A 16366-nucleotide genomic window follows, 5' to 3' on the forward strand; every position below is an offset into this window, starting at 1 on the left:
ATCACACAAGTTTCACTTTTTATCTATCTCTATCTCTCTACTCTTCGCATGACTCTCTTAAATAATGTGCCAAGGTGCAACACTGCAATTAAATAAGTACGGAGAGAGTATATGACTATTAATTTCAAACAATGAAGTATAGAGGTTTGATCAAGCTCATTCCAAAAGCACAATACACTGAAAGTCTGAAACTGCATACAGTAACACTCTAAATGCTGCCAAAAACTGTCATTACTCAACAAAAATGATAGGTCTTCATCAAACATGTTTTCTAAGTAAACTGAAAGTTGAATGTGCAACATAATGTATGATCATTGTTAACAGGGAGTTCATAATCTTCCTCCAAAGCGTCTCCCTCTTTTCTGAAACGACTGCAATGCTTCTATAAATTCAGGTTCTCCAAAATCTGGCCAAAGTGTTTTAGTGAAGTAGAACTCAGAGTATGCCAACTGCCATAACAAGAAGTTGCTGATTCGAAGTTCACCACTTGTTCGGATGAGTAGATCCGGACAAGGGGTACTCGTGATCTTGGTCTCTAGCTCTTGCTCAATAAGCGTTTCAGTCACATCGTCAGGCTCGATCAGGCCATTTCTAACCTTCGTACTGATGTTTTTACATGCTTGCACGATGTCGTTCTTACCACTATAACTAATGGCAAAGATTACATGAGTTTTAGTGTTGTCCTTTGTGGCTTCTTTTGTGTGTTCTATGACTTCTTGTAAGGAGATAGGGAGCAAAGATATATCTCCGATTGTAGAGATTCGTATTCCTTGCCTGTTGATCATTTGTCATCAAAATCTCATGTGTGTGTAATCCTAAAATTCTCATAATGTAACAAATTATATATACTAACCTAATGATATTCTCAAGTTCATCCTCCAACATCTTCTGAAAGCGCCACATCACAAACTCAATTTCCGCCTGCAAGAAATGTCATCTTGATTTTCAGTTGTGTCAGGACGATATCACATACAACCGTTGTATCATGTGGCTATGCAACCCCTTCACAACCTCTGAAGAACGGGGTTTGTGCAAGAGAAATCATGACAGAAAAAAATTACTGTTGAGATATATAATTGTCAGAGAAGTGTTCAGTTTTAGCCCATGAGATTAACAACGGTCGAAGAGTCTAGTTCCCAGTTGTGTTAGGAGTTTAAACAAAGCACCACAGCAGCACGACGATCTAAAATAGAACTAAAGAATATGTCTCGAACATAGCTAATAAAACTGATAGTCTATGGCTTCAGTGAGTCAATCATCATGTGTACATTAAGGGTAGAAATTGGTGGGAGTACTCTCCAAATCCCAAGTTGGACTTGGAAGCAAATATGCCTAGTAAATGATAAACTAAAAGTTGGGCATAGAGATAAAGCTAAACTGCAATTCTATGAGTCTTCCTGAAGCATTTAGATGGATAGATAGAGCTAAGTGCTCCAATTATTTAGATGGTGAGATCTGATGCACTATCTGCTCTGAATAGTCATCTTTGATTCGGAAGGAATTCTTCTGTTTGGCTACACCAACTTCAACAACCATATGTAGTTGTCAAGAGCATAAAACATGAAGCGATAACTCGCATTTGCCGAGTCCTTCCTGAGAAAGTTAAGGGTGTGTTCTCTTCGACTTATAAAATAAGTTTCAGGTCCAATAAGTTCAGATCAGGTGTAATCAAGTTTGATCAGGTCTAACACAACACTCAAAATAAGTTCTAATAAGGGTCAATCAAGTCTAATAAGTCCAGTTCAGGTTTTAAGTTTTTGAGTTGATATATTTGTTTTGAGTTGTTTACTCCTTGTTTGTTGTTTCATGTTTAGTCTCACAAAATGTGCTCTTAGTTATGATCCCTCTTGGGCACTGCCGCATTCGAAAGGCTCTTCCTAGAAGGTAAGTCCCTCCCTAAGAGGGTGTTTGGTATAGAAAAATTGATGTAAGAAACGGATCCAAATAAACTTTTACAATTCTAGTTATTTGGTATGAGTGTTAAACAACAAATACCGTTTTCGGAAGGATTCACAATCACTCCATTTGTTACCCTTATCAAACTAGTGGAAACAAATCACGTTTCCCTTCCTCAATCATAAACATCTCAATTGTTTCCATTCCACTAGGATACTAAACAACTATAAAGTAACAGTTATTGTTTCCATTTCCCCTCCTTATCCAAATCATTTCCATTCCGTTTCCATTAATCATACCAAACGTCCCCTAAGTGTTATTGTATTCTTGGTTAATCCATTTGAAAACTTGTTCGCTCTAATAAAATTAATGCTCACCAAAGAGAAATATTAAGCCTTATGTACCTCAGAAACACACATTGCCTAAATTGGTTTTTATTAGGGGAGCCTAATCTGGTTATTAGTGGCTAAAATAGAGCATCTGAATATTCAATATCTCTAAGAATTTATCAGCAAAAAAAATATTTTTTCTTTGTTTAAGTCAATACGTCATGTTGCTGGGACTAATGTTAGACAGGAGTAACTTGTAAGTTGCCACAAATCATAAAATGTCTTTATTAGATTAACATGTTTTTTCAGATGAGAAAATATAGTCTTTACTATAGTACTGATCTATCACAGTCGAAATAATAATTCTAATCATTAACTTTGCACTAGAATCACGTCATTTTTCGACAGTGAGTGGTATAAGAAATTGCTATATCTATATACACATATTAGATAGATTTTCCAAAACTAATTTTAGTCTGGAAATTTATGACAAAATCATATGTTGTGGTCTGTGGATGGTGCCACAGTGCTGTATTGGGTCTGTTAGCTAATTTCACTTGCCGATTGTATTAACGGTTTGTATAAAAGAGTAGCTAATAGCTGATAGCTAATTGTTAATTGATCGGGTAAGATGACCAATAAGGACATTGCTTAATATTTTAGGTTTATGGATACCTAGGAACGGGTAGTAAAGTAGTAATTTTAGAAAATTTCAGGACATAAATGTAAATTTTTCTTTCATTTCCAAACCTCTAATATTAAAAAGTTCATCCCTCAACTTAAAAAGAACTTTTTGATCCCAAATTAGAGGATTGACTAGTTATATCCTTTAATATGACCTCAAACCTCTAATTGATTTTATCCCAAACCTCTCTTTACCAAACAAGCCCACATATTAAAATATAAAATCATTTATGAGTTATGACCACTATATTTTCCCTAGTTATCTTTATTCACGACCAAGAACGAATCGATTGTAGATTATACCCTTAGTTTTTTTAGTTGCTACCTTTACTTTTGCACAATTATAAAGAAAACATGTATGAATCATTGAAAAATATGTGGGTATCACATATTAAAAGTACAAATATTTAGCAAATGTAGCAAGTAAATGTAAACACTCAAAAATAATAAATGTAGCAACTAAAAAAAGACGGATGTAACTAAGGATGTCTTGACCTAGTGGTTAAGATTGAGGTGCTGTAATCACAGGTTCGATTCCCCCTCTCTTTCTATGTACTTTGTACTGCCTTCGTGACTTATATGGATAAAAAAAAAACACGGATGTAGTAATTTACGTTAACAAAGAGTGAAAATGTGAAATGAAAAGCACAAAATATAAGAAGTACTAACCTTAGGCCGACGCCAATTTTCAGAAGAAAACAAAAAAAAAGTGGCAACTTTAATGGCCCATTTACAACACAAGCCCATCACTTCAAGCAAAGCCTTAAGCCCAGCATCATGGCCCACAATAGACTCAAGTCCTCTAAGCTCAGCCCATCTCTTATTCCCATCCAATATCATTGCCACGTGTCCTGGCATCAGTTCTCGCCGGAGTTCCGCCGGAAAATCTGTTGCCGATGAATTTCCGACGTTTCTTTCATCTTTTGCGACGCTCTCATTTTCTGCCGACGTAGTGAAGAGGAAAGAGTGGGCCCTAAATGAAGAAGTGGGCCCAACAAGATGGTGGTTGAGAAATTTGAGTTTAGGAGAGAGATTATGAGCAGAGATTGAAAGAGAAGATATAGTTTGTGGGAGTATAAATCGTGACAACATTTTTTTTTATTTGTTGAGTTTTGACTTTCTGATAATAGGTAGATTGTAGAATGAGATCTGGTGCAGGTGCTTGATTTAGCCTATTATTTGCCTAATTGCCTATGATAGCAGTGCGGTGTCAATGATTAATCCCTGTATCTTAATTTTTTAGGTGTTCGAATGGTCTGTTCTCCCCAACTTATTTTTAGTTTAGTTGCAATCAGCTCAATTCAATTCAATTCAATTCAGTTCAGCTCAAACTATCATTTCTTAGTTATAATTTTAATTCATTTTAGTTCATTTCAGTTCAATTCAGTTGTTTTATGTCGAAGATAACATGTCCTAAGGGCTTGTTCTCTTCGGCATAAACAACTGAACTGAACTGAACTGATCTGAACTGATCTGAACTGAACTGAATTGAACTAAACTGAAATGAATTGAACTGAAATGAATAGTGATATGTGAGAGTAAAAGTATTGTCAAGAGCTGAACTGAACTGAACTGGTCTAAACTGAACTGATCTGAACTGAATTAAATTGAACTGAACTGAACTGAAAATAAGCTGGGGAGAACAGGCCCTAAGCCTCCAATTAACTGTATATCATCTTACTCATACTTTCTCTGCTTCAATTTAGTTGTGACACTCTCATTTTCGGTAATAACTACTTCTTTTTATCTCTCTCCTAATTATACGCTCTTTTTATTTTCTTTCTCTATCTCTCTCATCTCCAAAAATTACCTAGGAGTCCGTGATTTAAAAGTGTCACAATTAAATTAAAATGGAAGAAGTATTATACTACCTCCGTTTCTTTTCAATTGTTACACTTTGACATTTTACACTATTCACAAATTGCACTTTGACCCTCGTTTGTGAATTATACGTGAATAAAAATATAGTCATGTGGGATCTTGTTAGATTCGTATTAGTATGTATTTTATTAATATGTAGTGTTTATATTTTTTACAAATACAAAATTAGAGATATAAAGGCTCAAAGTAGTGCATCGGCATGCGTGAAAAGTGTAAGCGTAACAATTAAAAAGAAACGGAGGTAGTATTTTCTAATACAATTAGCATTAATGTAAATAGTATACTATTATAGTTTTTTTTTTGACGGGATACTTTATATAGTATATTGATTATGTGACATAATTGCAATATTGTGGAGATTCTCATAATTTAACAATAAAGTTGGCTAAGGATTTATTTTCATGTTCAAAAGTTGGAATTGAAGTATTAACCGAATTGTTAAGGATTTAATGGATAAAATGGTAGTTAGTAGCCAAGACTAACTTTGTTAAGTATAAATCGATTGAACAACTTGTAACTTATAAGTGGAGAGTCAAAAATTACTTCTATATCTTAGACTAAGCTTATTACTTTCTCTCAATTTTTGTGTTGAAATTTTAATTTCACATTCATTATTATATAACTTTGAATTTTTTTTCTATATCTAGAACCATAAAAAATCAAATAGAAAAAATTTCAAAAGACAAAATCAAAATAAATATTAGTTCGATCTAACCAAATACGTTCTGTACTATATAATTCAAATTGCTAAAAAATATTAGTCATATTAAAAAGAAGAAATGCTAAAACAATTTATCATAGTCATAAAAATTAAAAAAAATTCAAATAGAAAAAATTTCAAAAGACAAAATCAAAATAAATATTAGTTCGATCTAACCAAATACGTTCTGTACTATATAATTCAAATTGCTAAAAAATATTAGTCATATTAAAAAGAAGAAATGCTAAAACAATTTATCATAGTCATAAAAATTAGCTGAACGTGTGCTATTGTTGGATTATCCTCTTCAAGTGTAGATTGTACTCAATAACCTTTAAAACCAAATCAACGACACATAATGCAAAACAAAGATGGAGCGAGAAGGTGAGCAAAAATATCGACCACAGTGGGAGTCGAACCCACGACCTTTTGATCCGAAGTCAAACGCGCTAATCCACTGCGCTATGCGGTCTTCTTATATTATTGTTAAATGTTTTTCTTATATATAATAGAAAAATACCAATTTTATGATAAATAATCTAGTAGAAATACATATCACTCTAGAAATGTAAACATCGCAGATTTGACTTAATTTTGCCTTAATAAAAATCTTCATCTGAAGCAATGCAATCTGTGAGTTCGCTCTGGTTCGGCATACGATCTGCAGATGCGGAAATTTTGGGATGAACGTACTCCAATAGTCTTCCATAATTTTACAGAAGTTGTGAAACCCTAATTCTTCAAAAACCAACACAATCAACATACTAGAAAAAATCACCATCTAAAAGATGGGAACTTTTATTGAAAGCAAATAAATAGGATTTTTCGGGGCTTACCACTGGTTAAGACACCAGTGGTAGCCCCTAAGAAAAGGATGAAGGAAGAAGAAGAGGAAGAAAGAAGGAAGGAGAAAGCTTTAAAAAAGTGAAAACCCTAACCGCGGAGGCTAGGAAGAAACCCTCCCAAGGAAAAACCTAGAGGGAACAAACTCTCTCAAATAATCCTTGTATTACCAACTATATCAAATGTGTTAAAATAAACAAGTTTCAAAATTGAACAACTGTTATCTTTTTACTCCTTTCGTTAATTTTGAGAACTAATGCTCCCTTTAACGGCCGTAGTTTCATGCTCCTACTTGGTATTTGACAAGATGATAACCGTGTACCCAATTTCTAGAGCTAGAAGTTCAATATATATTTTTTTTAAGGAAAAATCTTGATATATTAGGGGGAATAAGAGGGATCCCAATATCTAGAGTGAGAAATCGATCCCAAGACCTCTTAAAACCGCGAAAAAAAACTCTAACCACTTAGTTATCTCTCACTCTCAAAAGTTCAATATACTTATGCTGTGATGAAATTCCTGGACATATTTATATTAGAATGAAGACATGACATCTATAAGCTCAATATAATAGGTATATATATAGAGTGGAAACAAAGCTAAGCAAAACTTTTATTGAAAAGGACCTTCAAGGCTTCAATGGACTTGACATCTATTGGATAAGGACAATACAATGTCTAAAATGTAATATTTTTGTAAAAGAGAAAAGATAAGGTAAATTATATAAAGATTCATGTATGAGTTTTTATACTCCCTCCGTCCCAAATTATTTGCTACATTTGCTTTTATCACAAAGACCAAGGAGGGAGTGGGGACCATTGTCATAACAAGAATTAACAAAAAAGCAAATAGGTAAATTGTGGGACCTATGTACTATATATGGAAATATTTACAAAAACCAAGGAGGGAGTGATGGCAAATTTGTAAATAAAGTGTGGGACCTATGTATTATATGTGGAAATAGTTGCAAATGTAACAAATAAATTGGGACACACCTAAATGGCAAAATGTAGCAAATAAATTGGGACGGAGGGAGTAGTACCTTTTGTTTCTCTCTCCTCCACCTATCTCCTTGCTACTAGGTTTTTCCTCTATTTATATTATGCGCGTAGGGGGAAATGGATATGAACACGACACGGAAACAAGAAATGTTATTTTTTTTATTTCTCAAAAAGAGGAAAACGGCTAGAAAACGTCGAACAAAAAAAATGCACAAAAATATTATATGACAATTAAACATATCAACTTCTTCAATAATAGATTAGTAATCTATACAAACTTGATTTTTATGATAAAGCATGAATAGTATTTAGCCAAATACGTGAGGTTGAGAGTGGAGTATTGACATCGCTTCCCACCTTATATCTCCGAGGTCTAGGGATCAAACCTCATGGACTCATTTGTGTAATTTCCTTTGTCCCATTTCAAGTGAGCTCCTTTTCATCTTACTTATAAAAAAAACTGTAAAATACGTATCAATATTTAGCCAAACGGTTATTGCAAAGAGAGAGGTTACTGGGGTTATTGGGAAGGGAGAGATGTGCTACTAGGTTTGCAGGATTGTCGACGCTATTGCTCTCATATTGTTTTCTTTTCCTTTTTCTCATTAATTAAACAAAAGAAAAACGTCATATTCCCTTAATTTTACTTTTGTCATAAACTTTCAAAACCAAGACATGTTTCCTCATTTCAAATACATTTTCAAAATGTGTCCAACGCATGTTGCACACGTGTCATGTCGTTTCCGATCTCCAAAACTCGAAACATTCATTAGGTTGGAGGCGTAACTCATAGGCCTCTATTAACCTACACACAAACAACATGCTACCAACCTGCAATCTACAAAACTCGACTCCGTTGGCCTATTTATAAGATGACTCGTTATTGACCCACAACAACTCACTTTTTATCAAGGTTAGATTCTCACCACATGACAAAAAAAAAAAAATTATCAGTCACATAAATTAGCTAAATTAGAACTACAAGTGTAGATTGTGCTAAATCAGGATCATTAGCAAATTACACACCACCAACTAACTCATCAGTCATGTCGTTTCCGATCTCCAAAACTCGAAACATGCATCAGGTTGGAGGCGTAACTCATAGGCCTCTATTAACCTACACACAAACAACATCCTACCAACTTGTAATCTACAAAACTCGACTTCGTTGGCCTATTTATAAGATGACTCGTTATTGTCCCACAACAACTCACTTTTTATCAAGGTTAGATTCTCACCACATTACAAAAAAAAAAAAGCAAATTTATCAGTCACATAAATTAGCTAAACTAGAACTACAAGTGTAGATTGTACTCAATCAGGATCATTTGCTAATTACACACCACACCACCAACTCACTCAACAGTCATCTTGCTCTACATTATGATGTGCAAAATATTCGACCACAGTGGGAGTCGAACCCACGACCTTTTGATCCGAAGTCAAACGCGCTAATCCACTGCGCTATGCGGTCTCTTTATATTAATATTAAAACTTCGACTTATATAAAAGTTGCAAGTGCCAATATTTGATAAATTATCCTTGTATTGCATATTACATCAACTGGGTTAAAATCAACAAGTTTCAAAATTGAGCAAATTTTTTTTTAAACTCCTTTCGTTAATTTTGAGAGCTAATACTCCCTTCAAATTAAACGGCAGTAGTTTCATGCTCCTACTTCTGAATATGACAAATTGTGTATTCAATTTCCAAAGCTAGAAGTTTAATAGTAGTACATACTTAATACTTATGCGGTGTTAAGCAAAACTTTTATCGAAAAGGATCTTCAATGAAACTTTAATTGAAAAAACAAAAAAACGAATATCCTTTGCAGAGGGGAATATGGAATCCCGCTTTATAAGGGGTAAGAATCGAACCGACATTGTCACAAGGGTAGAAAAAGGAACTTCCAATCAATTAGGCGAACCTTGATTTTTATCTTGACTTGACATTTCTTGCAAGGACAATACAATGTTTTACAATATTGTTGTGAAGAGAAAAGGTTAGGTAAATTATTAAAAAAAAAAAAAACATGTATGGATTAGTTCTTATAGTAAATGCTCACTTTAAAGCCCTCAAAAAAAAAAAAAAAAATGCTCACTTTAAAAAAATCCTTATGTAATTACGCTGGAGAAATATAAAAAAAATGAAAACAGATGATGGCCACAAGTAAAAGATAAGAGAATGAAGTCTAACATTGGTAGTGATAAAAAATGGAGATGCGGGGTATCGATCCCCGTACCTCTCGCATGCTAAGCGAGCGCTCTACCATCTGAGCTACATCCCCTGTTTGTTGTTATACCATTGGTTTGCTTTTTTTAAAATATAATGATTGTCAATGTTCGCCAATGTTGGCATAAAATACAGTTATGCACTTTACCAAATACCACCGGGTAAACTAAAGTGACTAGAAATTAAGAATTACGCTTGGAATTCCTTCAATATTGTCGTATAGTTGACCATTTTCTTTTTAATCTATATGAGCAACGAAAGTAATATAAAGTATAAAGAAGTGGAGGGAAAATTCGAACCTGTAATCTATCGTTCAAAACACTTCAATCTTAACCACTAGGTCAAAACATTCTCAGCATATAGGTGACCATCTTTGAAACAACATGACAATAAAATTGAATTTAACACTGCTCAGAGATCACAAAATTATTATAGGAAACACAAAACTAACATGATTAGCATGAGTATGAAATCAACTCGAACTCGACCGATTTGATCAAATTTGTCATCTTAGATATACAATCGTCAAAGTATACGAGTATATAGTTTTCATTTTTTTTAATATAATTATTCCTTTTTTTAATCTAGAAACAATATGAATCGACGCTTCACCAGCTATATTTATAAACCCTGAACTCAAATTATGAGTTTAGCTACTTAAATCAATATTATACTCCTTTTAGGTATGACATATGTTAATATAGTTAGAAAATCTTTGATTATGCACCATCCTTATTTTCTAGTTGAAAATTGTAATTAAATTCCTTACAATACCTTATCATTAATCTATTATTAATTATAAACCATCAAGATAATCTACTTTCCCTTTAATCTAGCTCTACCATCCTTAAAACCCTCATCTCCATTCCTTGTTCCTAATTCTACGTCCTCCCATTCATCTCCCAAAGAACAAAACTCAACTTACAACATCAAACAAACCTAACAACAATACTCTAATGAAATCCTTTCTTTCTCACCGTTCAAATCAACAACATTCTTTTTCCTCAACAAAAAAACTAACATTATCAACTTTTCCAAATCTTCCACACCTTCACATAATCAACAACAACAACAACAATGGAGGATACTATGGACTCATCCATGAAGATAATCGCGTCATGGGATTACGAAACCTCAGATATCTCCCCCAATACATCCTTGTTCAACCACCATAGCCGCCTAGAAGTCCTCGAATTCATGCGTGCTGTCAAGGACTTACACGCTGCTATCCAATTCTTCGCCACTACATCTGCTTTCTTCTCCGCTACATCTGCTAACTCCGCCAACCACCCGCCTCATAAGAAGATTGTTTCATCACAAAACTTGCTTCGTGTAGCCAAAAAACGCCTTAGTAGTGAATTTTTTTCTCTTCTTAAGGCGAATAGTAAGCATCACATCGACTATTATTCTGTTGAAGACGATAATTCTCATTCATCATCTGGTGACCTTTCTACACTTAATCGCAATAATTTTGAGAATAATAATATCTTCACCGTAACAAACTATAATAACAACTCATCAGAAGATCATTCTACCACGGAAGAATCATCCGCCATGGCTGACCTTAAGTTGATCACAGATTGTATGATGAGCGCGGGATTTGGGAAGAAATGTCTTAAGATATATAAGCTCACGAGACGGTCTTTTGTTGATGATGTTCTGCTTAAACTTGGTGTTCGTAGACTGAAAAAATTTCAGGTTCAGAAATTTGATTGGGAAACAATTGATGCGAAAATGAATAGATGGTTAAAAATAGTTGGAACTTGCGTGAAAGTATTTGGTAATGAGAAGAATTTATGTGAACATCTTTTCTCTGCATCTACGTTGTCATCTGTTACAGAAACATGTTTTTCAGAGGTTTGTAAAGAGGCTGCCCTACTTTTATATAGAATACCTGGGAAACTTGCGAAACACTCAAAGAAATCTCATGACAAAATCTTGAAGTTCCTTAATCTTTATGAAGGAATGTCCGAGGATATATCAGAAGTTGATCGAATCTTCTCATCAGAAGTGACCTCAGCTGTTAGGTTACAGCTGAGGTCATCTCATGGACGTGTTTCTGAAACAGTCAAATTAATGGTAACAGAATTCGAGGCGTCCATTCATAAGGACGCCTCAAAAGGTTTGGTTTCAGGAGGAGCGGTCCACCCTTTGACTAAACATGTGATTAACTATTTAGTCAATCTTTCTCATAACGCAATTTTACTAGATAAAATCCTTGCGGATTATCCAGTAAGCTTGCAGTCTCCGTTACCAGAGAGTTATTTCGAAGGCGAAACATTGTCCTCCCCCGTGGCATTGCAATTCGCTTGGTTAATATTGGTATTACTAGGTAAACTAGATACTAAATCGGAGCTTTACAAAGATGCCGCTCTTTCTTACCTTTTCTTAGCCAATAACCTACAATACGTTATAAATCAAGTCAAGTCAACAAAATTGTACAACGTGTTAGGTGAAAAATGGGTTACCAAACACACTTCAAAAGTTGTACAATACGCCGCAAATTATGAAAGGATGGGTTGGGGCAGAGTGATATCATCGTTACCAAAAGATATAACGATAGAGATTTCACTTGACAAAGTTAAAGATAGTTTTAAGAGATTCAACATTGGATTTGAGGAAGAGTATCGGAAGCAAGTGGATTGGATTGTACAAGATTCTAAGCTAAGGGACGATATGAAAGCGTCAATTGTTAGAAAAGTTGACTTAAGATATAGGAAAATGTATGATAAATATAAGGTTGTTTTAGCCAAAACTAGAGAAAGAGGTAAAATTGATTCTGTTATTAAATTTACCCCTGAAGATTTAGAAAATTACTTGTCAGACCTACTTGATGGTCATGAAGAAGACGACGACGTTTCGGGGAGTAGAGGAAGTGTTGAAACGACGTCGTATGATGGGAAAGAGAACCCAGTTCTTCAACGACGTAGTCGACGTCTTCTTCTTTTGGTTCGTCAACATCATCATCAGTAAATGAAGTGAATTAAATTCCATTTTTTGGGGGGTTATTATGTTTTTTTTAATTATTAATTGAGTTAATTAGGTTGTAGTACATGTATTAATTAATTGTTTGAAAGTACTATGTTATTTATGATTGATTAGTGTATTTGCTAGGTGGTAGTACTTTTAGTATTATTGGTAGAATTATTAGAAGGATAATTGGCTGCTTCATATACGCTTTTGTCGTTGTTGGAGAGGTGCATGATTACACTTTTTTTTGTTTCTTAATAGATGTATTATTGTTAAAGAACCAACTCAATCAAAAACTTAAGCTGATAGTTAGAGTCTCAAGAATAGATTTATACCCTCTCATGTCCCCTCACGCGATAGGACATTGGGCTTGAAGTGTACCTCCCTAAAATCTGGTGCTAAATATTCCACTTAAAAATGAGGGGTGGGTGAGATTTGAACTTGTGACCTTTATCTCACGTTGGCTCTGATACCATTAATATCTTCAATTATATAATATTAAAACTTGTCGAAAAAATAATATTTATGAAAATATACACTGAGATGAACGTAATAATACTTAAGAATTTACATTTTATCTTTACATATTGGTAACTAAATATGGTCAAAATTAGTATTTAAATAGTATAATAAGTCACTATAATAATCTATTAAGAAAAGCTGAAATAAAGTACTTGTAAAAAAACTTCATAATGAAATCAATATTTTTGGTGAAGTACTTTGATCCATACAAAAAATGATTTTTAATATGTTTGGATTTACTTTTAGAGGATGTTTGGTATGAAAAAAGCTGATGTAGAAAAGTACACTAGTGGAAAAATAAGGAAGGGCTGCGCTAAAAAGGCCCTTTGGGCTGTGCTTTTTGACAGCAACCCTTTCAATAGCAGCCCTTCACTTTTTAAGTAGGGCTGCGCTTTTCAAACGCAGCCCTTTAAGCTTAGAAGGGCTGCGCTTTTTAGGTAAAAGCGCAGCCCTTCCTAAAAAAAATTGACATTTTTTTACTCATATTTTCTGAATTTTAACATTTGCATTAAACCTTAAAGTAAACCATCCAAATCCAAAACAGGATTAGGGAATATGGTTAGGAAAACTAAAACTAAAACATAAAATAAAAAAATGTTATCACATAATTGCAGAACGAAAATGAAAAAAAAGGAACAAAAACTAAAACTAAAATACAGAAGAACGAAAATGAAAAAAAAAAGAACAAAAACTAAAACTAAAATACAGAAGAATGAAAATGAAAAAAAAGGAACAAGCAAATTACAATACACAGTTGAATAAACTTTGTACTTCTTAAACCTATGATTGGAGAGGAGCGACGATATTCAAGAGAGAAATGAGAATATGATTGAAAAAATTTACAAAGCCTAGATCTAAACAAAAATCAACCAAAAATTAAAATTGAACGAAAAATCAAGAAGACAAAAATATAAATCGTTTCAGTCTAATTACACAGAAATAAAAATGCAAAATGCGAATTAAAAATGAAAATAAAAATGCAAAAAGTTTTAACTCAGATATGGAACTAACGAGTTAAAAAATGAAAAAAAATCGGTAATTAGTAAGAAAAAAAAAACTCAATAAATCGAGATCTTGAATTATCATAGTTTCCTTCTTTGTATCTTCATCTTCGTTGCTTCACCTTCTTCGTCTCTTCCTATTCATAGTCCCTTAGTTTCTTCCTTCTTCGTTTCGTCTTTTTCTCATGATTTTCAGTAGATCTCGAAATTTCAGACGATGGTGCACCTTCTTTTTCGAACGAACGAGCGAGTGTAATTGATGAGGATGACTCAAAGACGAATGGAGTTGAATGAAATCGACTGGGAACTGAAGTTCGAGAGAGAGAAAATGAGTGAAATTGACTGTAACTGCAGCGTTTGTGAGAGAGAGAAAATGAGTGAAGGGAGAGAGGCAAGGCAGCGTTTGTGAGAGAGGAGAGAGAGAATGAGGGAGGGAGAGAGAGTGTGAGGCAAGGCAGCGTGAGAATGAAAACCCTAGCCCGCTTATTAACATTTTACAAGCCCAATGCGCGCTTCTTTTCAAATAAAATAAAAAAAAAACCCCATAAAGGGCTGCTCTTGTCTAAAAAACGCAGCCCTTCTAAGAAGAAGAGCTGCGTTTTTTAGACAAGCGCATCCCTTCTTAATGTAAGAAGGGCTGCGCTTTTTTTAAAAGCGCAGCCCTACTAAGTGAAGGGTTTGCCCTTTTCTTCAAAAGCGCAGCCCTTCTGTTATGTAGGGCTGCACTTTTGAAGAAAAGCGCAACCCTTCACTAGTAGGGCTGCGCTTATAGAAAAAGCGCAGCCCTTCCTGCGCAGCCCTTCCTTTTTTTTCCCCTAGTGGTAGGAAACGTATTCAAATAAGCGTTTTCATTTCTAATAATTGTTTGGTACGAGTGTTAAGTTACTAATATCGTTTCGAAGGGAAACATAATCCCTCCATTTGTTACACTTATCAAATAGAAACAAAATATGTTTCATTACTCAATTGTTTTCATTTCATTAGGATACCAAACAATTATTAAAGGTAATAGTTATTATCTTCATTTCATCATCCAATTCCTTTCCACTCCGTTTACATTGATTATAACAAATGCCCCCCTTAATAGAAAAGAATCAGACGAATGACTTAATCACTTCATCATATAATTAATAAAGTATGCTTTAGGAAGACAAATAAGAGACAAACACATTGTTAGCCTAAACCCAGCCTAATCCTATAATGACTAACCTAATTTAACAACCTAAGGGAACCCATCAACATTATGACCTTAAACAAAAAAAAAAAAAATTGACACTATATATATCACCCATTGATTAGAGAAATAATTTATTTTAATACTCGGACTTTTCTAATGATTAATTAATGTCTCGCAATTATATGAATTTCAAGCCTAATTTTTCTTTAACCTGCTCTATTACACATACTTGAAAATTAGTTATATGGAATCTAACTTTATCACTATAAAATAACATAATTACCATAATCTACGAGTCTATAAACTAAGACGTTTGAAATTAGGGACAAAATTTATAGAACTAAATGTATTTTCATGAAGTATTAAAAAGATTTACTTCTACATATAATCTATTCCACTAATGTTTAAAAAAATTCAATGATCGAGGAGTGATTCGCTTTCTTTTGGCCTCCAAGATCAATAATTTGAGTATTTGACCAACCCTAATTTTTTGTTACTAGAGCATAACCAATAGTTGTTCTATAGTTTCTAGTCGTTAATTATTTTATTAATTTCTCACCCTTTCATCTACCCCATCATATGTTCTCTCTCCTCCAATTCCTTCTTTGCTCTTTTTCTTGATCCATCATGAAGAGTTGTGCATCAGTTTTTTGGCCAAATTTTTTCTCTCTCCTAATAAACTAATACTATTACTTTTATACTCTCTCAGTCTCTCTCCATAACTCACAAGGAGGACAACGGTTGGAAGTACTCTAAAATTACGTCTGTCAAAATAAGAATGCCCTTCTTAACAACATTCGGCCTTCTTTCTATTCGCCTGCAAATTAAACTGATTTCATACAATCAAGAATTTACTGTATCACTTAGCTAAATACTACTCATAGTTGCTCGTTGTTACTTCACCTGACCAAATATGAAAACTGGCAATGCAAAAAGGGTAAATAAAAAACTTAGCTATGCAAAATAAAATCATTGATTGCACCCATACACCAACAATTTAATGTCTTTTATTGGTAGTATATCACAAATGGAAAAAACCTACCAGATGAGCCAGCTTTTCTCCACTTTTCAACAATATCTTTTTTAACTTCACGTTGCCAGTAAATAACTCTACTAGCTAGACTACTACT

At 33.8% G+C, this 16366-nt stretch overlaps 2 protein-coding genes and 3 non-coding genes across 5 annotated transcripts; 1 reads left to right on the forward strand and 4 right to left on the reverse strand.

Annotated features, from left to right (window-relative positions):
* Window positions 1-108: 108 nt before the first annotated feature.
* On the reverse strand, window positions 109-4216 carry LOC104900184 (cis-prenyltransferase 4, chloroplastic). The gene is made up of 3 exons (XM_010687549.3): window positions 3579-4216; window positions 854-921; window positions 109-774 (listed from the first exon to the last, which is right to left on the reverse strand). Exons 1-3 carry the CDS (start codon window positions 3999-4001, stop codon window positions 330-332), a joined length of 936 nt encoding a protein of 311 aa, XP_010685851.2. The 5' UTR covers window positions 4002-4216; the 3' UTR covers window positions 109-329.
* Window positions 4217-5888: 1672 nt separating this feature from the next.
* Window positions 5889-5962, reverse strand: TRNAR-UCG (transfer RNA arginine (anticodon UCG)). Its single transcript has one exon. It is a non-coding gene; the product is annotated as a tRNA-Arg (tRNA).
* Window positions 5963-8734: 2772 nt separating this feature from the next.
* Window positions 8735-8808, reverse strand: TRNAR-UCG (transfer RNA arginine (anticodon UCG)). The gene has a single exon. It is a non-coding gene; the product is annotated as a tRNA-Arg (tRNA).
* A 740-nt stretch (window positions 8809-9548) lies between these two features.
* TRNAA-AGC (transfer RNA alanine (anticodon AGC)) lies at window positions 9549-9621 on the reverse strand. The gene has a single exon. It is a non-coding gene; the product is annotated as a tRNA-Ala (tRNA).
* Window positions 9622-10643: 1022 nt separating this feature from the next.
* LOC104900463 (exocyst complex component EXO70H1) lies at window positions 10644-12539 on the forward strand. The gene has a single exon (XM_010687878.3). It carries the CDS (start codon window positions 10644-10646, stop codon window positions 12537-12539), a length of 1896 nt encoding a protein of 631 aa, XP_010686180.2.
* Window positions 12540-16366: the final 3827 nt, after the last annotated feature.

Source organism: Beta vulgaris, chromosome 7 (genome assembly GCF_026745355.1).
Source record: "Beta vulgaris subsp. vulgaris cultivar EL10 chromosome 7, EL10.2, whole genome shotgun sequence".
In the NCBI taxonomy this organism is placed as follows: Eukaryota; Viridiplantae; Streptophyta; class Magnoliopsida; order Caryophyllales; family Amaranthaceae; genus Beta; species Beta vulgaris.

Coding starts and splice junctions, on each gene's coding strand:
- LOC104900184 (XM_010687549.3), bottom strand. CDS start 4,001: ATGTTGTCACGATTTATACTCCCACAAACTATATCTTCTCTTTCAATC. Junction 922..3,578: donor AAAATTGGCGTCGGCCTAAG/GTTAGTACTTCT, acceptor CATTTCTTGCAG/GCGGAAATTGAGTTTGTGAT. Junction 775..853: donor GAACTTGAGAATATCATTAG/GTTAGTATATAT, acceptor AATGATCAACAG/GCAAGGAATACGAATCTCTA.
- LOC104900463 (XM_010687878.3), top strand. CDS start 10,644: ATGGAGGATACTATGGACTCATCCATGAAGATAATCGCGTCATGGGAT.